A 26485-nucleotide genomic window follows, 5' to 3' on the forward strand; every position below is an offset into this window, starting at 1 on the left:
ATAACAAAATGTGAAAAAAGTGAAGGGGTCTGAATACTTTCTGAATGCACTGTAACAATGTGAAAATTACCACGTTCGGCCTCTCCAGGCAGGTACAGCCCATTTGTGTAAGTGATGAACTTCAGCTGTTCATTGAGGGCATGAAGATGTATACTTGTAAGCACCAGGCGTTTGGTTCCCAGTCCTTCTGCTTCCACTTTCACCTTTCTGTTCCTGTTCAGTTTTCCAAGATGACAACTCAACACCAACTGCCAAAAAACAGGAAACCGCAGAGACCGCACTCTTAAAAGTTGGGCTATGAAGATTAACTTGGCTCCAAAATAGTCTGAAGAAACAACATATAGGATGCTCTCGATGCTGCCTCATATTTATCCAAAAACAATATGGATGTCAATTAGCAAATTATTACCCTGCGCTCACGAATCGAAAAGCAGGGTGAGGCATTCGGTTGCGGATGTGCGTATGAGTGGCATACGTGCGTGTCTGCTTGTTAAAAATAATTCGTACAGGGGATCCCTGCTATCCGTCGTTTCACATACAAGTCCATAAGTTATGTTTGAACATTTTCATTATGCAGTGCATTCAGAAAGTATTCAGACCCCTTCACTTTTTCACATTTTGTTATGTTGCAGCCTTATGCTGAAATCGTTTAAATTCATTTTTTCCCTCATCAATCTACACTCAGTACCCCATAATGACAAAGAGAAAACAGGATTTTGGAAAGTGTTGGAAATTTATTAAAAAGAAAAAAAACTGAAATATCACATTGACATAAGTATTCATACCGTTTGCTATGACACTTGAAATTTAGATCAGGTGCCTCCCATTTCTCTTGATCATCTTTGAGATGTTTCTACACCTTCATTGGAGTCCACCTGTGGTAAATTCAATTGATTGGACATGATTTGGAAAGGCACACACCTGTCTATATAAGGTCTCACAGCTGACAATGCATATCAGAGCAAAAATCAAGCCATGAGGTCGAAGGAACTGCCTGCAGAGCTCAGAGGCAGGATTGTGTCGAGGCACAGATCTGGGGAAGCCGACAAAAAAAATCTCTGCTGCATTTAAGGTTCCCAAGAGCACAGTGGCCTCCATAATTCTTAAATGGAAGAAGTTTGGAACAACCAGGACTATTCCTAGAGCTGGCCGCCCGGCCAAACTGAGCAATCGGGGAAGAAGGGCCTTGGTAAGAGAGGTGACCAAGTACCCGATGGTCACTGGCTGAGCTCCAGAGATCCTGTGTGGAGATGGGAGAAACTTCCAGAATGACAACCATCACTGCATCACTCCACCGATCTGGGCTTCAGGGCAGAGTGGCCAGACTTTTATTCCTCTTTTTACCCACATGTAGTACCACCTGCCACAGTCTCTTCAATCTCATTCTTCCCTCCAGGTCTTCAAAACAGCTGTTCACCATTATCTCAGGTCATCCCAAATCCAAATCCATGATCTTTTCTACACCCGTTAAACCACTCTCCACCCCTACCAAAATTTTGCTTTAGTACCCACCTTGTCCACCCATTAGATTCTCCCCTGCTCCTCATCGTTGCCTGCATCCCTTGTTTGCCCGTCTCCATCTGCTTTCTTCCTCCACCCTGATATTGTCATTTCCCCTTTCTCCTGCTGTTCTCTTTATTATGTTGTGTCCAGATCTGTTTTGTGTCCTAGCTCTTCCACGAGCCGAGACCATGTATAAAATCATAAATAAATAAAAAGAACATCATGTGTGTGAATGCAAAAGAACTGGCAGGGTCTCCACATGATCAATGGTTATAGGCTGAAGTTGAAATCTTCAACAAATGATGACACATTGCCTGACAAACTGAATCATCTTTACAGCCGATTCCATCGCCTGTTGAGCACAGCGTCAACTACACATGAAGTGTCTCCTCAAGCTTTTGTGATCTCTGAAAATGGCACTCGGTGCGTTCTGATCAACTTGAAGATTAGGAAAGCAACTGGTCCTGGTGGTATAAGCTGCGGCCTGCTGCGGTCTTGTGCTAATGAACTGTCGCCCATTCTAACTACTTTTCAACTGGTCACTTCAGCGTTGTAAGATTCCCCATGTTTTGAAAAATATCTATAACTATCCCTGTGCCAAAGCATTCCCAAATGAATTGGCAAAATTATTAATAGACCAGTTGCGCTCAAATACATCATTATGAAGTCTTTCGAACATCTAGTTTTGCACTACCTGAAATCAGTTATTTTTGCTTCCCCTTGACCCTTATTAGTTTGCCAATCGCTGTAATTGTTCAGTTGATTATGCTGTTTAACTGGCTCTCCATCTCGTGTTAAACCATCTCAATAAACGCATGCCTACGTATTGTTATGTTGGTGGGGTAGTGATGACTTTCGACCAGGTAGAATTGTATAGGTAGCCTGCTCCGATTGTTGTGAAAAAGAAGAACCTTGATGTAATAAGTACTTGTTTAGACCGGATGTCAGATTAAGTTGTATATTTGTCCCTATTAGGAGGAATGGGGCATGCGAACTAGTTGTAGGGATTATGTTAACTACTAACTTGTACGTCATACCCTTGGTGATTTATCCTTTGTCTCTTTTGGCACCGCACCATAGACATAAATAAACAATAAAAACCAACCGGAAGCCTGTTCTGAGCACTGCCGATAGGACACCACCATATACATCACCACAAATGTCGAGCAGGCCGAAGACATGCCCAGAAGGACAGTGATTGGGCGGAAGTTGACCAACAGGAAGGCCGGGGTAAGAAGGGACATGCTGATTGGCAAAGAACGACCGATGATGTCAGAGGCAGACTGCATGTGGATTGGTGGAGAGCTGGACATTGTAGTGGTGGCCTGTGAGCATTGGTAGAGAGGCACAGATGACGTCACGAGACGATCAATAAAAGAAGATAGAGACCGACATTTCTCTCTCTTGCCCCTCATGCCTTCCTCTGCCCTCGACTCTCTCCTCTTGGTTCCGGACTTGACACATTGTGTGGAAGACGGCTGTGCGCGGACATTTCTCTCATTAGGCTTCATCGTGGCGGCCATGTTTCCAAGACCTTACTGGTGGTCGTAAAGAGGCAGAGCTGTAGGGCACAGAGCCGTGTTGTCCGAGCGGAGTTAATGAGGACGGGCCCGGCTGGGGAGAGGGTTGCACGCTCGTTCGCCGTGAGCGGCTGGCCTAGTGAACAAGGGTGCATTGAGGCCTTGTTCCCGCCAAGGCAGAAGCCGTGTCCGGACTGCGCGATCGGGGCCTGACGATTGTTGACGACGCACCGAGCGAGTTGAGCTAAGTGCCATAATTACACTATTATTTTCCAGTTCTTGAATTCCCCTCTGTCTGTGTACGTTGTCTGTTCTAGGAGTGCTCCATATGGGAACTTTATTTTTCGTCGCGTTTTTCTTGTTACAGGCATTCCGTTTTAATAAACCTGTTTATTTTTGTACATTTTAAATCCGTTTTTTGTTCGAGTTTATTTTCTGCAGGTTCGGAAACTGTCGGCAGACCACAGGAAAGACCCTTCATCACTTCCTTTTCCTTTCTTCCCCCGCGTGTATAAAGTCTGCATTTGATCGTCGCCCCGGAGATAAAGCTGTTTCCTGGTAAAGATTTTAATCGCCAGGAACACGACAGTATGCCAGGTTACTTTTCTTAGATTTTAGTTCTGCTTTTAATACCATTTCATTTCACAAACTTCATTTTAAACTCTATGCACTTGATCTTGATGGTTCAATTTGTAACTGGATTTTGCATTTTTCTTTTACACAGAGCACAGATGGTCAAAATTGGTTCGAAAATTTCTCATATGGTCACCCTGAACCCCAGGCCCTCCCGAGGCCTCAGGGCTATGTTTTATTCCCGATTTTATATTCATTGTTTACTCACAATTGTGTCCCATCGTCTGAAAGCTCACTTGAGTTGAAATTTACAGATGACATCACTGCTGCTGGCTTGATTTTGATTCTTAACAAGGACGAAAGTGATTACCGTAATCAAGTTGAAAAACTTGTGGATTGGTGTTCTCTAAGCAATCTTGAACTCAACGTCGTAAATACAAAGGAAGTTATTGTTGACTTCCAGAAAAAAAATCTCCCATTCAACTCTTGGTTATTCATGATATTGACACCGCTTTGCACAAAAAAGGTGCAAAAACAGATCCCAGCAACTACAGACCAATCAGCCTTCTCCCAATTATCAGCAAAGTCATGGTATCCATCATTGCTTCGGATATGAAATCTTTCCTCTTCTCCAATGGCTTGATCTCTGATCATCAATTTGGTTTCAGACCTGGACACTCTACTCTGGACATGCTGCTTCTGCTGTCTCAACAATGGATGGAGGTCCTCAATGCCAAACAGGAAATTAGAGCAGTCTCCCTTGACATATCACGTGCCTTCGATACGGTCTGGCACCCCGCTCTGCTCACCAAACTCTCCTCTTTTGGTATCCATGGAAATCTCCACGCATGGCTGGCGGACTTCCTCTCTAGTCATAGTCAACGTGTGGCCCTGAATGGGTTTCTCTCATCTCCTCTTCCTCTTCAGGCTGGAGTTCCCCAAGGCAGTGTTCTGGGCCCTGTGCTTTTTCTAGTCTTCATCAATGATCTCTCTGACTCTCTTGAAAATCCTCTCTATCACTTTGCTGATAACTCTACTCTCTGTCGCTCCATTCTTCATCCCTCAGATCGGCAGTCTGCAGCCTCCTCACTCTCTGCAGACCTGGACAAAATCACAGACTGGGCAAACAAGTGGAACATGTCTTCAATCCTGACAAATCTCACACTCTTACGATGTCTCTCCGAAAAGACCGACTGGACAACCCTCCCATCCACTTTCTGAATAATCCTCTCCAAGAAGTTCTGTCACTCAAGCTTTTGGGTCTCACTATCTGCCATGATCTTTCCTGGGAAAACCACATTTCAAATCTGGCCTCCAAAGCCAGTCGCCGACTGGGCATCCTCCGTCGTGCGAAGTCCTTCCTTGGCACACCTGAGCTCCTCACCACATACAAGGCTTTCATCCGCAGCTCACTGGAATACTGCTCTCCCCTCTGGGCTGGTGCTCCTGCCTCACACCTAGCTCGTCTTCAAGCTGTTGAAACCAAAGCATTCAGAATCATTGGAATCTCCCGCGATGAAGCTAACTCCAAGGGCCTCTCACTTACTCACCGCAGGCAGGTTGGTGGTCTTTCCGTCTTCTACCGACTCCTCTCTGGCCTTGCCCCCCCAGCTCTCTCTGGGCTCTGTCCCGCAAATATTCCTACAGGTCGCACAAGATCTGCCTGCAACCCTCTTATGGTTAAACTGCCAAAATCAAGACTCTCTGCTCACCTTCACTCCTTCATTCCTCTTTTCTCCCGCCTCTGGAACAAACTCCCTCACTCTCTTCAATCCCACTCCACCCTCCAGGTCTTTAAAACAGCTGTTCACCACCATCTCTTATCTTCCCCCATCGAAAACCTTGATCTTTTCTACCCCTGCTAATTTCACCCCAATTCCACTTTTTTGAAATACCAACTTCTGTCCTGGAAGTCCTTGGTGTCCTTGTGTTTTATACTTCTCCCTCCTCCCCCCCCCCCCCCTTCCCACGCCTCCTCCCCCCAAGCCCTCTCCCTTCCACACATCTCCCTGCTCTCAAATGTTGTGTTTTTCCCCTTCTCTCCCCATCTTGTCTTCCGCTCCCTCTTTTTATATATTTTGTTTGTCTGGTTGATTTGTTTGTGAAGTAAATGTTAGCTCTTTCACGAGCCTCGATTCAGTATACAAAAAAAAAAAAAAAAAAGTTCAAATTTTCACCTTTTATATTTTTAGGCATACATATTTCCAATTATCTTAAGTGGGAGATAAACACCAATCACTGTGTGTAGAAGATTCTGCAACACTTGTTCTTTCTTAGAAAGTTGAAGTTTCGGTGTCCTCCATCCTGTGTTCATCAAGTTCTATCAGGCAGTGGAAGAGAGTGTTCTGACACTGTCTTTCACTCTCTAGTATGGCAGCTCGACACAGGGCGACAGATCCCGACTCAACAGGATAGTAAAGACTGCTTGTAAAATTATTGGGTGTGATCTACCTTCCATTGAGAGCCTGTACTTTAGTGGAGTAGTGAAAAGATTGAAGGCTATCGTCCGAGATGAGTTCCACCTAGCCCATGGCATTTTTGAACTTCTCTGCTCGGCTAAACATTGTCGTTCCATCCAGACCAACTGCAATCGCTTACACGACAACTTTTTCCCCAACTGCAATCTGCACCCTCAATAAATCTATGTCTAAAGTTTTGTGAGCATCTAAACTATGGTTATGGATATTTTGCCACTCATTTAATCACCAAAAGCATTGCTAATATATGACAATAAACTCATTATCATGCACAGCAGTACAAAGAAGGATTTCCAATTTCATAAAATTCTAAATAACAATTATTGTACATCATCAACAACCTATTAAATGCCTGACAAATTCATAAAATACATTTGACGAAATCTACAAATACAATGGATCTTTCTTACCTTATATGATTGTTCTGTGGATCCTTGGAAATGCAAACCTGTCACAAAACATAAATAAGGAAATTAAGCAAATTTAAAAAAAATTGTACTCGGAGGTGTGGGTGGGGGATTCAATAATCACAAACATTCCAAGAACCACAAATAGTGCAAAAGCACAACAAGCTTGTAAAAATAAAAAAATAAAAATACAGGATCTGTTTCAGATCCACCATTTCGGCCACAGAGTGACTTTCTTCAGGGAATTGCACAGACTCTGTGAAATAAGGTTTTTAAAGGTCTTCCCACAAAACCCCACCACTGGCATGTTGCATGTATGTGTATGCATGCAGACGCGTGTCAATTCCAGACTGGTTAAGTACATGGAAGGACAACAACAACTCCCTTATCTTGTAAATATTTTCAATTGTCCGTGTGTTTGTGCGTTTGCACGTTATTCTTTCACGGCCAAATAGTAGCACTTCGAGGCCGAAACTATTGTGTGTAGATACTTCAGAATATGGGCAAGTCTCCCGCTAATTGATCTTTTCTTTTGATCTTTTTTTTAAAAGTTTTTTTTAATTTTGATCCGCTTTTGATCCGCTAATTTGATCTTTTGAAACCAGATTTTTGATCTCCCGATCTTTTCTACCCCCGCTAATTTCGGTCCCCTTGTGTTTTATACTTCTCCCACCCACCCCCCCCCCCCCCCCTTCCCACGCCTCCTGCCCCCAAGCCCTCTCCCTCCCACACTTCTCCCTGCTCTCAAATGTTGTGGTTGTGTGCTTCCCCTTCTCTCCCCATCTTGTCTTCCGCTCCCTCTTTTTGTATATTTTGTTTGTCTGGTTGGTTTGTTTGTGAAATAAATATTAGCTCTTTCACGAGCCTCGATTCAGTATACAAAAAAAAAGAAAAAAAGAAAAAAAGGATTTTAAGCTAACACGTTGCCCGTTGGCCTTGACGGCTATTTTGGGGGCCACAAAAGGGCGCTATAAAGTGTATAATGGGATGTGGTGTCAGGTATTGCTGTCGCCTGCTCGCAAGCAAAAGGTACCCACCATGAGGCCAATAACTCCATAGCTTTTCAATGTCCAACACATAACTAAACTCCCGCCGGGAAAAGCTCACCTGGCCGGGCAGTGCCAGGTACTCCCCCGGGCAGCCCCTTTAGTATGATATTGTTGCGGTTTTGAGTTTTGTACAATAAAGGTTAAATTTCCCCCTCATAGTTTAGTCACACTACAACATGTAGCCTCGCGATAGTGCAGTTATTTCTTAGTATTTGTGAGCATAGTCCTTTTCCTGTGTTAGTTTTGCGTTGAGTAGAATAATAAGAGTTAGGTCCTTTTCATTGCCTTATGCCGCCTCCATTGCCTTATGCCGCCTTACGCCTCCTTATGCTGCCTTTGGCTTTTTGGTGCCAATTAGCAAGAGGCATGCCTGGCAAATCGAGCAGGTACCGAATGAGGGCGGCGGAGAAGCTGACGGTAAGCGCGAGCCGCCAATCAGGGCTCAAAGGGAGTGGCTGCGGCACTGCGTCACAGGGTGTGGTTGGAACATTCGAGAGGGCTCAGGTCGTGGCAATAAAACCCGTTGCGCAAAGCCCCCACCAGCAGTTGAGTGGAAAGGTGAGCTTGTGAGTTCTGTTGAGAGTTAGCAGTTCTGCGAGAGGGGAGCTGCACTAAGTTCTGCGAAGGGAGGCGCTTGACTCAGTCCTGTGAGAGTTGAGTGTGGTACAAGGGAGAAGACGCGCATGAACTAAGTATAAGCGCTCATACCAAAGTGGACGCTCGGTTGAGCTTGAGGCCGAGCCTCTATTGGGTTATGCGAGTGATAGCGCGCCGGTAACTCAACGCGCTGTGGAAGACCACCTGCCTGCTGCCCTTTGTTCGAGAGACGCGCTACAAGGGTCCCTTCTACCTCCTGCTTGCCTTCATCGCGGGACGTGCTGTGACCGTGGAGAGCCACGCCGGGCGAAGCCGTTCCTGGACGACCAAGGCAGCGCGTGAACACCATCCTACCTGCATTTCCCCTTTGTGAGTGTGATCGGGCCCGTGTCTGGGTTAATATAAGACTGCTTAAGTTCTGCTCTGTGTCTCTCTGCTTTCTACCGACTTGTACATACTTGTGCAAATAGTAATTAAATAGTGTTCTTCCTTTATTCGACCGTCTCGTGTTTTCCATCATTGACTAAGCGTGGTACAAATAGAACCGCTCGAATCGGGTCCCAATACTAACGGTAACTGCACGGACTACGTGGTACGCCATCCGCTCGGTGTACCCAAATTACACGTGGCTCGTGCGAGGCTTCCGCGGCGGCGCAGGTATTTAGGTACGTGCGAGACTTGTCCCAAAACCCTACCTTGCGTTTGCCCGGGAGGGGCGTTTCAAGTCTCGGTTACGCCGGCCCAGAAAGAACAAGGGGCTAAATCTCCCCTTGGTAAGGGTAGGAAGGGTGGTGGAAAACCGTAACATTTGGTAGTCAGGAGTGGGGATTTGAAACCCTGGACAAAACTTTTGGACACCAAAATTTTGGGCACCAAATTGTACAAATTGGCCGTAACATTTGGTGTCGGGGAGTGAGATTGGGCCTGGAGTGCGCTTCATGCACTCGAAAATTACAAGCAACCGAAATTTAGTTATTAAAAGCAAAATTTGTATTCGTACCATGGCTAGCCAAGGCGGTCGAATGCCGGTGGGGGTAGAAGATGAGGTAGAGGTAGAATTGACAACCCAGGACCGAGAGGGACAGTTGGTAATAGAGGAAACTGAAAAGGGTGCGGTACTGGTAATGGCGGCACCTCGCACGTGGCGGCGAGGGCCGGGCCCGCTGTGCAGACCGGGCTCGACATTGGGTCATACCTGGCCCAAATTATGAAAGAAATAAAATGAATGAAAAAATATACGGACGAGGGGAGACATTAAAAGAAAGGAGGGATGAAGCAAGGTGTAACCAGGACGAATTGAAAGAAGCAATTGACGCCCAAAGTGACAAATACACCCGGGAAATGGAAAAAATAGGGGAGGACATTGGGCGCGGGTTGAGCGAGGAGGTCGCATTGGGGCACGATAAGGTGACGCGGTGTGAGGAACGTGTGGAGAGCGAAGTAGAGCGAGGGACAGCCAAATTGACCGGGGCTATAGAAATCGCGACGTAGGGTGTAGAAAAACCGATGATCGTCGAATTGGAAGATGAAATTTTATGCGTGCCGGCGGTCGTCGAATAAAAACCACCTTTAGAGGCCATTTTTCCCCGCAAGCGGGGGTTGGCCTTTTTCGGGAACCGTGGTAGTTGTTGTTTTTCGGTCCCCTTTTTGAAGCAATGTTTTACGGCCGGATGCCCTTCCTGACGCCAACCTTTTTGCCGTCGAATAAATAATTCAAATTAAAGAAATGATTGAAATTGAAGAGACGGGAGAGAAAGTAAATAAATCGCGGGAGGTAGAAATGGAATGCACCCAAAGTTTGTATTTGCACCGTGATATCGGGCTTGCTAACCAAATGGAAAGTTTGCAGGTGCTGGCGGGAAAGGAGGTCTCCAAGGTGAGTAGAATTAATGGCGTGAATGTGTTTGGCGCGAATGTGTTTGGCGCGAAAGGGTTTTTGGCGCGCTTGGAAAGGAGACGAAACCCGGGCGGTCGCGGAAGGTCCATTGTGCGGTGTACGAGGGCGACTGGTGCTCGTGTGAGAAAAAAGTGTGCTCCGAGGTGTGAGAGAAAAAAGTGATTGATTGCACTAATGATTGGGTGTGTAACAGGAGTGCACACCCGTGGGTGTTACGGAGTATGTAATGAGAGAGTGTGCACGAGAAGAGTGCATGGAGAAAAAGTGTGTGATGATTGGGTGTGTAACAGGAGAGTGCACACCCGTGGGTGTTACAGACTGTGTGCGGGAAGAGTGTGTAACGAAGTTTGTGGAAGGTGTGAGTGCGCCTAGGTGTGCAAGTGCGAGTACGGTGTGCGAGGGAGAATGCACACCAGAGGATGTGGAAGGAGAGTGTGTAACAATGTATGGGAGGCGCAGGGATGCCTGGGTGTGCGAGTGCGGAGTGGGTCGCGAGTGGTGAGAACGCGGCTCAAGCATCGACACCGACCGGGGTAGCGTTTAGCGCGACGGATAGCCGACGTGAGCCCCTGGTGAGTTGTGTGCAGCAGGGACCGGCTGGGATCGGTGCGGCGGCGGTTTCACAAGGACCGCCGTGCACGACCCGTGCCGCCCCCCGCACTGAATGGTTGGTGCCGTGCCGTGGCGGTAAAGGCAATCGGCGAGGTTCAAGGGGAGGTAGGAGATTTCGGAGCCGCGCACCCTGGCGGATGCGGTGCTCCGCCCATGGGCGGTTGGGGCCATCGTGCATGGGACCGCAAGGCCCCGCGCCGAGATGGGCCCCTGAACCTCGGCCCATCCATGCCTCCTCCCCTGGATCGAAAATGCCGGACGGACACCCCATACAGGCGACCAACCACCTGCATGGATCGCTCGGCCCGGCGAGGCCGAGCCATGACATACATCCACATGAAGAGGCTCCGAGTGAAGCGGACTGTGAGAAGTGTACCCTACGTGGGGGAATGGTGGTTTGACCATTCCTCACACGGACCGGGCCCATGAGCATTAGATTAGGGGGATGGCAGTGTTAGGCACATGGGGGGCCAGTGATGGTTACCTCCATGGGGCACCGAAGCTAGCCGAGGGAGGGCTAGGATAATGTTAGGGATTTAGCAGACTGTAGAAGACATGAGATTTAAGTCGTGACATTGTACCTATAGTGGGGACGTAGGTAGCTTAGGTGGATGTTGATGACGAAGGAAGTGCATAATGTAAAGGGAAGACGGGGAAGCACGAGTTTTAGGGGAAAAGCGGTTAGATAGATGATGCTGTGTGTGTGTGAGGAATTGTGTTGAGATCAATGGAGTTGTGTGGAGGTGTATGTAAAAAGGTGTGAGCACAAAAGGTGTGCGAGAACTTAGAGGTGTGCGAGATAAATGGTGTGCGAATATGTGGTGTGGAATGCTTGGTGTTGAATAAAAGGTGTGGAATAAAAGGTGTGGAATGCATGGTGCGAAGGAGTGAATGGGGGGAGATGGAACCCATTCACGGATGCCCGGGGTGGGTAGTGTAAAGCCAGGTAGAGGGCTTAGGCAAAATTTGTATGGATATTGACACCTGTGGTGCGGGTAGTGGCAAAGTAGTGCTTTGGAGGGTGCATGAGTCAGTGACATGGCTGGGCGTGTGGTTTAATTGGTGCGTATGGTTATTGGGGCACTCCGCCACTGGTAGTTTGTCGGCTAGGTGAGGCTGCAGGTAGGCTCTGGGAGTCAGTTAGGGTAGTTGTGAGGAGTTGTTGAGTGGGGCCTGTCAGGGAATAAATATTCATATTGACAATATTGCTAGAATATATCTCAATGTAATCTTGTTTAAAGTGGAATATGTTTTACTTTACAAAGTAAAAGGAATATGTTTTACTTTACAAATGAGACAAGAGCAATATAATACAAGACAGAATGTGTACCGCTCTTGGACTGCCATCTGTCTATCAAAAATAGCCTATGTTCAGTTCACTGCACACAGGCTGCAAATTCTCCCTGAGCAGGTCAGAGCATTTGACCTCTTGAACAGAAATAAGTGCTCTCAGTCGCTCAACATAGAAAGCTGGCCAAGAGAGAGCCAAATAAGGTTTTGGATAAGGGAACCAGAGACACCCTGCATGCTCCGCAACATCAAAGGAGTTTGGGGCTTTAAAACCAAGAGAAAGTTGCGATTGGGGAGCAGAGAGAACTGGGAGAGTGACGGAGAAGCAGTGGACTGGGAGAGTGACTGAACAACTGAAGACCAGTTGACCTGATCAACCAACTGGAGACTGGTCAACAACTGAACGAGGTTCAACAAAAGACCTACAGAAGGAGCTACAGCCACGACCGACAGAACAACGTCATTAATATCTAATTAGTACATTTAGTAGAATACAGCAAAACTCTCAAAAGTGAATAAAACATTGATTTTGCTAAAACGAGTTTCTGAAGTTTCTGAAGTAGAACAGCAGTTAATTTATTATTCTACAGGCCCGAGGATCCAAAGGAAGGACCCGGGTTGCCCAATGCCAAGGTGGGCATCAGGGGGTAAAGTGCCAGGAGGGGCCTTCCCCAGTTAGGTAGTCGCAGGAGCAGGTAAGCTCGGGTGGCGACTTCAGTGGCGGAGGTGCGCAGGTAGTTAGACCTGCTGGGAGAGCCACACGACCCAGCCCCAAAATTGTGCAAGGGCACAGTATGAAAATTTGTGGGAGTGAGACCCAAATTCGGATGGCATCACAGGGTTCGGTTCTTAGAACCACATAGTTTAAAGATGGCCGATTGGCAGGGTAGAACCCCGGGTAGTTTAAAAGTAAATATCAGTAGTGTAGTTAGGAGATGAGAAATCCCTTCACACCATCCACAGCCAATCACCGAGGAGGACGAAGCTCCACACCAGGACCAAGTGAACTGTTTGAGTGTAAGACGCATCATGACATAATGGGACATTGTGTTTGTTCCATTCCTTCCTTCCTGGGAGGGATTGGGAGACGAATTTGGTATTAGAGGGGGATATGGGAGACAAGACGTAGAGACGAATTTGTAAATACAAGGGAGGGCTAGGGTAGTGTAAGCCGATGATGGGGGGTACGGACGGCTAGGGACGAGTCTGCTCTGCTTGCTCTTCCGCGCCGCTTGTGCTGCATTACCTTGTTTTGCTGTGTACCTTTGCGCCCTTTCCGCTTTGCTGGTCGTGCTTTGTCTCTCCCCCCACCCCAGGACCATTTTGTAGGTGGAACTGTGCAGCACCATCGACCTGTGCAGAATTCCTTGCTGCACCTTGCTACATCTGTGCAGAATCCTTGCTGCACTTTGCTACATATGTGCAGCCGAACTGCGTGGCACTTTGCTGCCGTATCCTTTTGCTATAACTTTGCTGCACATTATTACACTCATGGACCACAAGTTTTGTGGCCTTACACCTCTGCTGTGCAGCACCTTGCTGCAGCATCACCTTGCATCTTTGGACCACTTGTTTTGAGTGGCATCAATGTCACGCAGTCGGGCCACATAAGGTTGGCCCTGCTTGGCCAAGAAATACAATAAAAGAATGTTTTGTGCATTTTTATTATGGTGTGCTTGGGATGAGAAGATTTGTAAGTTTAGTTAGCCCTGAAGATCAGGAATGGCCTGTATGCCGGTCCGGGGGCTAGCCGGTTTGACATATGCACAGAGAAGAAGCAAGAAGCAAGATGCAAGAAGCAAGCAGCAAGTGTTGTGAATTTTTTAGTGTGTTTTTGTGTATTTTGCTGTTCTTTCTCTCCCCTCCAATCTTCTCTTCAAAAAGGACAGGTCCTGGGTCATAGAATTGTAAATAAGGTTAAGTTTTCTGTGCTTGTATATAAAATGCTGCCCACCGGCTATGTGTTTAGTTTGACAAATTCCGGATTCGGTTAATTGTGGGCGTGATTCTGTTAGGGTAGCTACTCAACACAATAGGGGGGACATATTTAGTGTTTTAAAACTGTCACACCCACGAGTTAGAGTAAATGTTAGAGGGAACCACATCTATATGTCACATGCAAAAGTAAAAGTAATTTTCCAGATCATTCTCAAAACCGGTCGTTCCATTTTTGTTAGGTTCGACTCGGGGACGAGTCTGACGAGGGAGAGGGGTAGTGTTGCGGTTTTGAGTTTTGTACAATAAAGGTTAAATTTCCCCCTCATAGTTTAGTCACACTACAACATGTAGCCTCGCGATAGTGCAGTTATTTCTTAGTATTTGTGAGCATAGTCCTTTTCCTGTGTTAGTTTTGCGTTGAGTAGAATAATAAGAGTTAGGTCCTTTTCATTGCCTTATGCCGCCTCCATTGCCTTATGCCGCCTTATGCCTCCTTATGCTGCCTTTGGCTTTTTGGCGCGAATTAACATGAGGCAGGCCTGGCAAATCGAGCAGGGACCGAATGAGGGCGGCGGAGAAGCTGACAGTAAGCACGAGCCGCCAATCAGGGCTCAAAGGGAGTGGCTGCGGCACTGCGTCACAGGGTGTGGTTGGAACATTCGAGAGGGCTCAGGGCGTGGCAATAAAACCCGTTGCGCGAAGCCCCCACCAGCAGTTGAGTGGAAAGGTGAGCTTGTGAGTTCTGTTGAGAGTTAACAGTTCTGCCAGAGGGGAGCTGCACTAAGTTCTGCGAAGGGAGGCGCTTGACTAAGTCCTGTGAGAGTTGAGTGTGGTACAAGGGAGAAGACGCGCATGAACTAAGTATAAGCGCTCATACCAAAGTGGACGCTCGGTTGAGCTTGAGGCCGAGCCTCTATTGGGTTACGTGAGTGATAGCGCGCCGGTAACTCAACGCGCTGTGGAAGACCGCCTGCCTGCTGCCCTTTGTTCAAGAGACGCGCTCCAAGGGTCCCTTCCACCTCCTGCTTGCCTTCATCGCGGGATGTGCTGTGACCGTGGAGAGCCACTCCGGGCGAAGCCGTTCCTGAACGACCAAGGCAGCGCGTGAACACTATCCTACCTGCATTTCCCCCTTTGTGAGTGTGATCGGGCCCGTGTCTGGGTTAATATAAGACTGCTTAAGTTCTGCTCTGTGTCTCTCTGCTTTCTACCGACTTGTACATACTTGTGCAAATAGTAATTAAATAGTGTTCTTCCTTTATTTGACCGTCTCGTGCTTTCCATCATTGACTAAGCGTGGTACAAATAGAACCGCTCGAATCGGGTCCCAATACTAACGGTAACTGCACGGACCACATGGTACGCCATCCGCTCGGTGTACCCAAATTACACGTGGCTCGTGCGAGGCTTGATTCCCCGTTTCCGTGGCGGCGCAGGTATTTAGGTACGTGCGAGACTTGTCCCGAAACCCTACCTTGCGTTTGCCCGGGAGGGGCGTTTCAAGTCTCGGTTACGCCGGCCCAGAAAGAACAAGGGGCTTAATCTCCCCTTGGTAAGGGTAGGAAGGGCGGCGGAAAACCGTAACAATACAATATAGTATTCCGGAAATCTGCCAGCTCTTTGGGCAACTGCTAAAAAAAAGGCAACCTGCATGAACCTTATGGTGGCCAAGGGTTAGGGTTAGGGTTCAATAATATCTGACTTTTGCAAAGGCCGATTTTTGAAAATACAATCGCAACTCTTGCAAAGGACATTGTGGGGTCTTTAATATCCACGAAGAAATGCTGGCAGACAAAAGTCTGGATTAATGTCCAAAGCTGGGCAGCACAGTTTGCTGCAATGCCCTGTCTACAAAGTACCATGATAGTTTACTGTCGGGTCGATAATTGAATCCAGAAGACAACTCAGAACCAAGTGTGCTACCTCTGATATAGCACGCTTACTTGAGTGTTGTGTTATCTTAGAGGTAGCAATACTTGCATAACTAGATGGTATTCATCGAATACTTACCCTGCACACTCAACTTGGTGCGAGCACAGGGTAATAATATAGCACAAGATGTCACACTTGGGAAGATATTGTTGTGAATCTTGGGGTAGGGGCATATATAGATTTAGGTAGATCTGCATAGGTAGGTGCTCCGATGATCGTGGGTAGCAACAACCATCTCAATGTAAATAAGTAGAGGACCTGTCTAGCTCGTCTGTCGGATTAAGTGGATCTTCGTCCCCGCCACGAGGGGGTGGGGCATGTTAAGTAGTTGTAGGGATTCAGCTAATTCCCGGTGTGTCATTCCCTCTGTGATCATACCTGTGTCCCGTATGGCAACGCACAACAGACATTAGTTAGGCCCAATAGTAACACCACACAAACACTACTTAAATCCCCCCTCCACGAAAATAACCATAAAACCCACTGGAAGCCAGTTCGGGGCACCGCCGATGCAGCTACAGCCAGCCACATCACCAGCTTGCATATTATCACTCATTGCTCAGGCAGGCTGAGGCCACACCCACCTTGCGAAGGATTGGTAGAAAGAAGACCACAGGACGAGGGCCACCAATTGGGAGAGTGGGAGAGGACTGGTGATTGGTCAGGGCAAAAGCAAGAAGCAGCTCGCTGAGTGGTGAAGCAAGATCGAAGGAAGTGACAGACTGATTGGCCATCAAACAAATGGCATGAGAGAGAGGTGACGTGGCCATTGGTGGAGGGTTGAGCCTGTAATGTTGGCCGGCAGGGATTGGCAGAGAGAGAGATGACGTCAAGAGGGATTGACAAAAAGGAGAAGAGACCGACATTTTCTCTCTCGTCCCTGCTCGTTGAGGTAGACGTTGGTGCCTGGACATCGCTCGTTCTTGCCCTCACACCTTCCTTCACCTCGACTCTCTCCTTTGCGGCCCGAACGTTGAGTACATCGCAGACCATGCCAAATTCGGGAGGATATTGCACGACTGGTGAAGCGGGTTGCACGCCCGCTCGCTCGGCGCAAGAGGGTTGATCGAGGCCTGGTGAGCGGGGGTGCATCGAGGACTTTCTTCCCGCCGACCGGAGCCGCGTCGGATGGCATGCTCGGAGCCTGACCATCCCTGACGAACCCAGACACACTGCAGACAGACCTAAGCAACACCACAGAACACAACGTTTGCTTTAATTTAATTCTTCCTTTGTCTGTTGTTGAAGTGAGGTGTGTGGGATCCCAACCTAGGTTGTAGTATTTATCGTCGCATTCTTTGTTATCGGGTTCCGTTTAACAAATATTCCTTTTGTACATTTTACATCCGTCTCGGGTTGAATTGATTTGCAGGGTGAAGACTCCTGTGCCAGCCATCCAGGTGAGTCTGTATTTTTCATTCCGTCTCGCATATCATCCGCCATCAATTGAACAACGCCTTCATTAAGCTCGATTGCCATCCGTGGCGTACTCTCGGTGTTAACTGAGAGTCAGCCACAGGACACTATTAAACATGTTTGCTCTCTTCGCGAGATCTTGGAGACGACGTCACGGATTTTCGAAGCTCCACACGGTCTCCACGTTTTCAAAGTTAAGTCTGTTCACAATTGTATTTTGTCGAAACTGTATTTATCTTTCGGTGTGTGAACCTAGAGTGTGTCCCTTGGAAGTTTCTCGGTGTTTATCTTTCATAAATTAATCATTTTCTGTTTGCCGTGCCGCGTGTGCCTTAGGCTTCCCCTGTCGAAGTTTGTTCCTTCCTTCGCTGGTCTCCCCCAAACTTCACCGAACATCTACTCTTTGTCTGACGTTGTAACCCCCACCCCCCCCCCCCCCAAAAAAAACAAACTTTTATTTCCCTTTCTCCTCGTGTGCTTTTGTCCCATCATGTGCTTTTGCCTCTGCCCACGTGCGCTGTCTCGCCACGCCCCCATTATCCCCTTGCCTTCCACCTTTTGCCCTGTTCAAGTGACTCATGGTTGTCCCTCTAGGCTCCCTCTCCCCATTGGTATTTTTGTGATTATAAGATTGTTCTTCACGGTTCTGTTTAAATATGTTTAAACTTTCCCCTGGAGTGTTTTATTCAGTGGTTTATTACAACACGCTGTTTTTCTTCTTATTTAAAAGGCTCCTTTCAATTTCCTCTTCAACTCATTCCATTTCAAAAAAATATTCAATCTCTGATAATTATTTCTCACTACATGCTCTAAATTCTCATTCATTCCACCCCTCCTCCATCGTTCTTAAACGGATCGCTAACTTGAAAATCACAACAAACCCAATTTGTTATAAATGTTCATCTTTCATTAATCATCCACTTTCTAAACTCCCCCCTTGCCCCTCCCCTCCAAATCTCCCCCCTTGCCCCTCCCCTCCTAAACTCCCCCCTTGCCCTTCCCCTCCTAAACTCCCCCCTTTGTCCCTCCCCTTCAAATCTCCCCCCCAACCATCCCTCCCAAATTCTCCCTCCTCCCACTCAAAGCTGCCCCTCCCCACTTCGTCTCCCTTCTATCTCATTCCTCCACCTCCCCCAACCTACTTTCCTCTGCCCCCCCCCCCTCAAACAACCCCTCACTGTGCCTCATCCCATCACCATCAAACCTTTCGTCCTCCTCATCCTTCCCTTTCTTGTAGCTCTTCTGTAATCTCTGACACACAATCAACTGCTCTTCCTACCTCCCCCTCTCATCCTTCATCTGACCCTACCCCTCCCCTCCCCTGTCCTGCACCCAATGCTCCCCCTCTCTCCTCTAACGGTATGGACCTCAAACATCCGGGGCCTTCGCTCAAACCTGATTGATCTCTCCATTCAGGTTGCTTCTGACAATCCAGACTAGATCTGCTTAACAGAAACTTTCCTCCTTCAAGATGTCTCTGATTCCTTACTATCTCTTCCTGGTTACTCCCTCCTCCAGTATGATAGACCTGAGCCTCGTCCTGGTGGTGGGGTGGCTATCTTTATCAAAAACTCTCTTCCTCATTCTCCTTGCACTGCCCTCTCTCCACCCCACCCCCAGGTGTACCTCTGGCTAGGGCTTCCTCTCCGCTCCCACCTTTTGTTCATATGTGTTCTGTACCGTCCTCCAAACAGTGATGACTCCATTTACATTTCGCTGTCAGACAACATGGACCAACTTCTATCAACTCATCCAAACTCTCTCTTCCTCATATGTGGCGACTTCAACTGTCATCATTTCAGCTGGCTGGGTGTGGGTTCCTCTCTCACCAGCCATGGCACCTCAGCAAAGGACTTCTGCGACTCATTGGGACTGACACAATCTGTCAATTTCCCGACCCGGATCTCAGTCAATGGAGTATCTTCTCTTCTGGACCTGGTTATGACTAACTTCCCTGCAAATGTCTGCTGCTCTTCTTCTGCTCCAATCGGTTCTTCTGATCATGTGCTTGTTAAAGTGGACATCTCTCTGGCCATTCTCAGAGAGCCTCCTCAGCGCCGACAAGTCTGGCATTTCACTCAGGCCGACTAGCACGGGCTGCAAGCAGCCATCAATCACCTGGACTGGTCTCCAATCTCTACTGTGTCTGGCATCAATTCTTTCTGGGAATTCTTCCAAAGCAAACTGCTCTCTCTCTCATGCACAGATTTATCCCATCTCGTCTTCAATTGTCTTACCCTTCCTCCCATCCATGGTACACTGAATCTTGTGGTGAGGCAGTTGCCCTGAAACAACTTGCCTTTGCCTCTTGGAAGGCAAATCCAACTGAAGGCAATCTCAGTTCCTTCCACCAAGCTCGGAACAAGTGTGTGTCTACCCTCAGGAGTGCCAGGAAGCACTATCTCTCCACACTCAAGATTGAACTCTCAAACCTGTCTCCTTCCTCAAAATCCTGGTGGCGTCTGGTCAAATCCGTTTCTGGTGTTTGTTCCCCCTCCATCCCCTCCCTTACCTCAAATGGCAACACAGTTGACACCGCACGTGACAAAGCCGAATGCCTCAACTCTGTGTTTGCCTCAAAATCTTGTGTCCCAAACCCATCTCTCTCTGTTCTCACCTTTCCCAGTCGAACTCAACTGCTCCTGGACTCTGTGTCCTCTCCTGGACTCTGTGTCCTTCTCTCCTGACAAGGTGGAGAAGTTTTTGTCAAACCTCGACTCTGATTCTGCAACTGGACCAGACGGCATCAGCCCACGGGTCCTAAAATCCTGCTCTGCCGCTCTATCTCACCCTCTCTCTGTTCTTTTCACCCTCTCTTTTGCTCAAGGTCATCTGCCAGCATCTTGGAAATCAGCAAACATTACCGCTTTACACAAAAAAGGTGCAAAAACAGATCCTTGCAATTACAGACCAATCAGCCTGCTTCCAATTATCAGCAAAGTCATGGAATCCATCATTGCTTCGGATATCAAATCCGTCCTCTTCTCCAATGGCTTGATCTCTGATCATCAATTTGGATTTAAACCAGGTCATTCTACTCTGAACATGTTGATTCTGCTGTCTCAACAATGGATGGAGGTCCTCAATGCCAAACAGGAAATCAGAGGTGTCTCACTTGACATATCACGTGCCTTCGATACGGTCTGGCACCCAGCTGTGCTCACCAAACTCTCCTCCTATGGTATCCATGGAAATCTCCAGTCATGGCTTGCGGACTTCCTCTCTAGTCGTCGGCAACGTGTGGCCCTGAATGGATTTCTCTCACCTCCCCTTCCTGTTCTGGCTGGAGTACCCCAAGGTAGTGTTCTGGGCCCTGTGCTATTTCTGGTCTTCATCAATGATCTCTCCGACTCTCTGGAAAATCCTCTCTATCTCTTTGCTGATGACTCCAATATCTGCCACTCCATTCCTCATCCCTCAGATCAGCAGTCTGCAGCCTCCTCACTCTCTGCAGACCTGGACAAAATAACAGACTGGTCAAACAAGTGGAACATGTCTTTCAATCCTGACAAATCTCACACTCTTGCAATGTCTCTCCGAAAGGACCGACTGGAAAACCCTCCCATATACTTTCTCAACAATCCTCTCCAAGAAGTTCTGTTGCTCAAGCTTTTGGGTCTCACTATCTGCCATGATCTTTCTTGGGAAAACCACATTTCCAAGCTGGCCTCCAAAGCCAGTCGCCGACTGGGCATCCTCCGTCGTGCGAAGTCCTTCCTTGGCACACCTGAGCTCCTCACCACATACAAGGCTTTCATGCGCAGCTCAATGGAATACTGTTCCCCCCTCTGGGCTGGTGCTCCTGCCTCACACCTTGCTCGGCTTCACGCTGTTGAGGCCAAAGCTTTCAGAATCATTGGAATCTCCTGCGATGTAGTCAACTCCGAGGGCCTTTCACTCACTCACCGCAGGCAGGTTGGTGGTCTTTCTGTCTTCTACCGACTCCTCTCCGGCCTTGCTCCCCCAGCTCTCTCTGTGCTCTGTCCCCCCAATATTCCTTCAGGTCACACAAGATCTGCCTGCAACCCTCTTATGGTTAAACTGCCAAAATCTAGGCTCTCTGCTCACCTTCACTCTTTCATTCCCCTTTTCTCCCACCTCTGGAACAAACTCCCCCACTCCCTTCAATCCCACTCCTCCCTCCAGGTCTTTAAAACAGCTGTTCACCACCATCTCTTATCTTCCCCCATCCAAAACCTTGATCTTTTCTACCCCCGCTAATTCACCCCAGATACACTTTTTTTGGGGAAATTCCAACTTCTTTCCTGGAAGTCCTTGCAGTGTTCATGTTTTATACCTCTCCCACCTCCCCCCAAGCCCTCCCCCTCCCACATTTCTCACGATGTCCCTGCTCTCAAATGTTGTGTTTGTGTCTTTCCCCCTCTCTCCCCATCTTGTCTACCGCTCCCCTTGTTTTTTGTTTTTTATGTGTCGGTTTCACTTTTTGTGTGATTAATGTTCGCTCTTTCACGAGCCTCGATCTTGTAGACAAAAAAAAAAAAAAAATGTGAGTGCACTTGGTCTGTGCTTGTCACTGAACAAAGCTAATCTGTCACCAAAACATTGGGACTTTGAGCCTTTTTCGGTTTTTCATGAACTTTGGGATGGTTGTGCCTTCTCGACTCTGTCCCAATTTTAGTGATAAATAAATTAACTTTGATGTGATTGATGATCAATCACTTCAGGGCTTTTTAAGTGTGGAATGCACAAAGTACAATAGAATATAATTACAAAGTACAAGGGTACAATAGCTATAAGGCCGTTTAGGTGCAGAATTCACACTAAATGCCTCCGGCGGTCTCACCAGGAATGAGGATCGTTCCCAGTGGGTGGACCCTTAAACCCTGGGTCGGGTACGAAAGTGGAAAATTGGCTTCGGCAAACATCAGCTCATGTTCAGGCAGAGAGAACCTTTCAGAACGAACACGTACAAAAAGGAAATAGTGGAGAAAGTAAAACTACAGTATTTGTTTCAACTTATTAAAAAGTGTGATGAATAAATATGTATAACAAAAATAGTCTGTTTAATGTTCCTTTCTGGGCATACAGCCCAAGATTCTGGGAAGTCAGGTTCAAATCCCATATCCTGTGTTGCATTGTCCATTGTTGAAAGTCCTTGTAATTCCTCAAAGCCTGGTGTTGGCTAAACGGTTAAGGTGGCTCACTTAATATATTAGGGCCTTGAGTTTGAGCCCATGTTGTGCCGTTGAAATAGCACATGGTGGGTTGATAGCCCGTCATTCTTCCAAGGTCAGCAAAATGTGTACCAGCTTACTGGAAGCAGGGGGAATGCATCAGCAGCACAGTCACACTTTCAGAAATGATGCAACCAGCAGCCAAAGGCTGCATACAAAACTATAATGCCACTCGGTAGAGGGCAAACCTCCACCAGGCTGAGTAGTTTACGTTTTGTATCCACTGATAGGCCGGATCTGGATTCGGACCTGAACCAAAATCTAATTGGCTTGTTCTTGTCACCTAACCAATTCATCCCCCAAGTTTCATCATAACTCGTGCATAATTTTTTTTAATATCGTGTTATATATCGCTTTTCGCCCGATCTCTCAATGGTGAAGAATCACTTACGAATTAAATAATTATCGTATCCGAATATGTCTTCAGATCTTCACCAAAATCGAATCGAGTCAGTCTCGTCACACACAACCTCTCCACCAACTTTCATCCAAATCCGTCCATAGTTTTTTGAGATATTGTGCTATGTATTGGTTTTAACCTTATCACTCAATGGTGAAGAATCACTTTTAAAATTATCTAATCCGGATCCCGATTCCAATCTTCACCAAAATTGGATCAATTCTTCCTGGTCATTTTAGCAAACTCTCCACCACGTTTCGTCCGAATCCGTCCACAACTTTTTGAGATATCTTGTTCACAGGCAGACAGACAAACAGACAGACAGGGGTGAAAACATAATCTCCATCCACCTTTGGTGGCGGAGGTAACAACACCAATTCCTGCAAAAGTAAAATAATTTAGCCTAATGTTCTTGTCCCAAATGTGTGATATGTAGGAGCTCCTAAGTAAGCCTTAGACACTTATGATTTACCTATTTTGTCCTGATACTATATCTCTGATGTGTTGGAAAGCACATGTTGCACAGACTGACATGAGACGCTTCTTTTATATTTCCAATCCCCCTTTTCTAATTGTCTGTGAGATGAGTTAATTTGCTTCAACACTGTGCGAAAGTCTGCCATTAAAAGTTAACAGATTGCCATTTGTAAGGTGGGGGCATTTCAGGAATCAGTGGAGAGCAATAAATGGTTTTAATATATTACCTGGCCAGATGTTGCTTATACTCATCTTCCAGTCTGATCCAAGCTCCTTCATCTCCGTCTAGAGGGTGAGGTTTGGCAGAGCTCTTTTCTGTTCTCCAAATGTGAAAAGGATTCGATTTACTTAACGACCATGGGAGTTGATTACAGCTGCATGAGTTTCCCGGCAGCACCCTGAGAAAGAGAAGTGCAAAACGCTCAGGGCAAAATGGTCTATAGCAGCCTAATCACAAGGCCAAATGTAGGAGGCCAAATGCAACCAGACAATGCGGAAGTGGCAAATGCTAAACTATGAACCAATAAATTCCACATTCCTGTGCCACCTTCAGTCGAACATCAGGCATTGACAACAGGTTCGTGAAGGACTTGCGTAAAAACAAACTTACTGCAGCTGAATGTTTCTATCCACGGTCAACGGTGAAACTGCAAAAAGCGAATCCGCGACTGTCATGGGTAGAAACCCTCACATCATTTCCTTTAAATTCAATCTCTATATTTTCATTCCAAACAGCATAATTCCAATCACAAATTAATACTATGGCATTAGTATAACAAAATACAATGCTACAAACACTTGTGAGGTAAATTAATACAGATGCCATTCTGTCATGTTAACCAATACAGACGAATCTGCCGGCAAGAAAGGGCGGATAGGAAAGACTTTGTATGGATTGAAAATCAAAATCATAACTGTATTGAGAAATTTATGAAACCACGCACTCACCTTAGGATGTTTAAATTGGTGTCTTTCAGGTGAAAACTGAAAATCACAATTATATTGGCATATTATCAAACCAGCGAATATTTCTGCCGAACCCATGAATATGTGTTTACTTCCGGATCGCGAGCAGTTTCGTCCAGATCGAAATTCAAAAGCATAATTGTATTGAGGAATTTATGAGACCTCCCACCTACCTACCTTAGGATAACCGCTGGGACACCAAAATGTTCCACAGAAGGTTTGGCGGGACTAGCCCCAAAACTGAGGGAGTAATTCGTGGATGGACACTCCCGTTTTATAATGTAGATTAATACCAATGCTCAATAAACCACCCATCTGACTCAGTTCGGGGTTACTTCCTTTTATTGACCCCACCTATCTGATGATCTCACATTAATTGGCTTCTCAGCTTTATATGCCATTATATTTGTGTCATTAGTTTGATTAGAGAGATTCTAATGACGTTATAAATATATGCTGTTGTGTTGTGTAGAGATTCTAATGACCTTATAATATATGCTGTTATAATTAGAGAGATATATAATTAGAGAGACCTATAACTAATTATAACTAATTATATAATTAGTTATAATTAGAGAGAGAGAAATATAATGTATCATTAGATATATAATTAGAGACCTTATAATTAGAGAGATTCTAATGACCTTATAATATATGCTGTTGTGTTGTGTAATAATATACTGTACGTCTACTTCATTGATTTTACATTTTGTTAAACACATACTGTAGATGCTAGATCCTTTCTGATCTCCCATTACCCAAATCCCCCAAATCCCCCACTCCACCTCCTCCCAATGCTTTTCCATGTCACCCTTTCTTGTCCAAAACAAAGTTCTTTCCCTGCCTCTTCCGCAATCACTCACCCTTCCCTACCCCCATTCGACAGCTCTCTCCTACCTCCTAACATAAGGTGCCACTTATTAATTTTTCATTGTTCTTTTCTTCGGTTTTACATACTGTGAGCAATTTAATTTGGAGTTTTACTGTTCTACCTGGTCGAAAGCTTAAGCCCCAGTCATACCGGATTTGAGTGGCCACGAATCGCCCCGATCACCCCCGATCTGGCGATTCCCCGCACCAACACGACTTTTCGGCAAGATCGGCTGTAAATTTTCCCACAGTCATACCAAAACACCCCTGCCACGACTCCCGTACGATCGCGCCGTGACTGCCGCGCCGACAAAGCCCGATCCACCAAGTGCGCGGCAAGATCTCCACAAGTCCTAGCCCGTGCCCACACGTCTTCGCCCTGATCCGCCCCGATCCACCCCGATCCCACTACGACGGCACTACGACCGCACTACGACGGCACTACGACCGCAGTACGCACGCGTACGTGCCCACCCGTCCGAGCCCGACTGCGCGGCGGCCGTCCTTGCCCTATATAAGAACGGCCAAGAATCGCGCCGACCTAACTACGATCTTAAAATTCAGACGACGCTAATTCACGTTATTTTTGTATGTCGTTTATATAAATCATCAACTCCAAGCCTTCCAATGATGCCGCCAGCCAGGAAGATGGGGAGGGGATCCAGGAAGACGTGCACAATCACGCGGCCACCGTTCTGTGAGAACCTGCCAGCTGAGGAGCCGGAAACCAGCACCCAGCCGCCGGCCCTGGAGCTCGAGCCTGATGTCCTGCCCAGCCCTACCGAGGTGCCGGACACCCCGGTCTTGTGACAGGTCGTACTGGCGCCTACTGGTGCTTACTGCATGCTTACGGCAGTCTTGGTGGAGTCTTGTTAATTTGTGAGAGATCGGCAATGATCGTGAGTCGTCGTACTGCTGCGCGAACGTGGTCGGGACGGATCGGGGCAATTCTTGGAAGATCGTGATGGCAGTCGTACGGTGTCCATGTGAGGACGTACGGCGGTCGTATCAGTGCTTGCTGGATGCGGAGCGAATCGTGGCAGCCAAGTTTCCCGACCGCCGCAAGACACTCCACCACCATTTTCCCGATGCCCACACGCGCCCGTACGACACCCTCCAGACAGCAGCAAGAGTTTGAAAAACGCCACGAATCGCCACGATAATTTTGAACAGTTCAAAATTGTCGGGGCGGCTTCCCGTCTCGACCCGAACTGCCAAGTACACCCCCGATCATCCAGGAATCGCCAGGACCCCAATACGATCTGGCCAAGAATGTCGCCCCGATCTTAGGTCGTGGCGATTCGTGGCCTGAAAATGGCCGGTATGACTGGGGCTTTAGGTATGGATGGTTATTGGATACCTATGG

The 26485-nt window shown here is 47.1% G+C and overlaps 1 protein-coding gene across 2 annotated transcripts in view; it reads right to left on the reverse strand.

Moving 5' to 3' along the window:
* Positions 1-26485, reverse strand: part of LOC137429945 (beta-1,4 N-acetylgalactosaminyltransferase 1) — an 81920-nt gene that overhangs the window by 37961 nt on the left and 17474 nt on the right. For both annotated transcript variants that reach the window (XM_078780000.1, XM_078780001.1), the window contains 4 exons: positions 23511-23681; positions 22016-22122; positions 6484-6521; positions 71-248 (listed from right to left, as the gene is read on the reverse strand). In XM_078780000.1, the coding sequence (XP_078636126.1) occupies positions 71-248; positions 6484-6521; positions 22016-22122; positions 23511-23681 (494 nt within the window). The remainder of the gene's footprint in view (positions 1-70; positions 249-6483; positions 6522-22015; positions 22123-23510; positions 23682-26485) is intronic.

Source organism: Myxine glutinosa, chromosome 6, assembly GCF_964187855.1.
Source record: "Myxine glutinosa chromosome 6, kmMyxGlut1.1, whole genome shotgun sequence".
NCBI lineage: Eukaryota > Metazoa > Chordata > Myxini > Myxiniformes > Myxinidae > Myxine > Myxine glutinosa.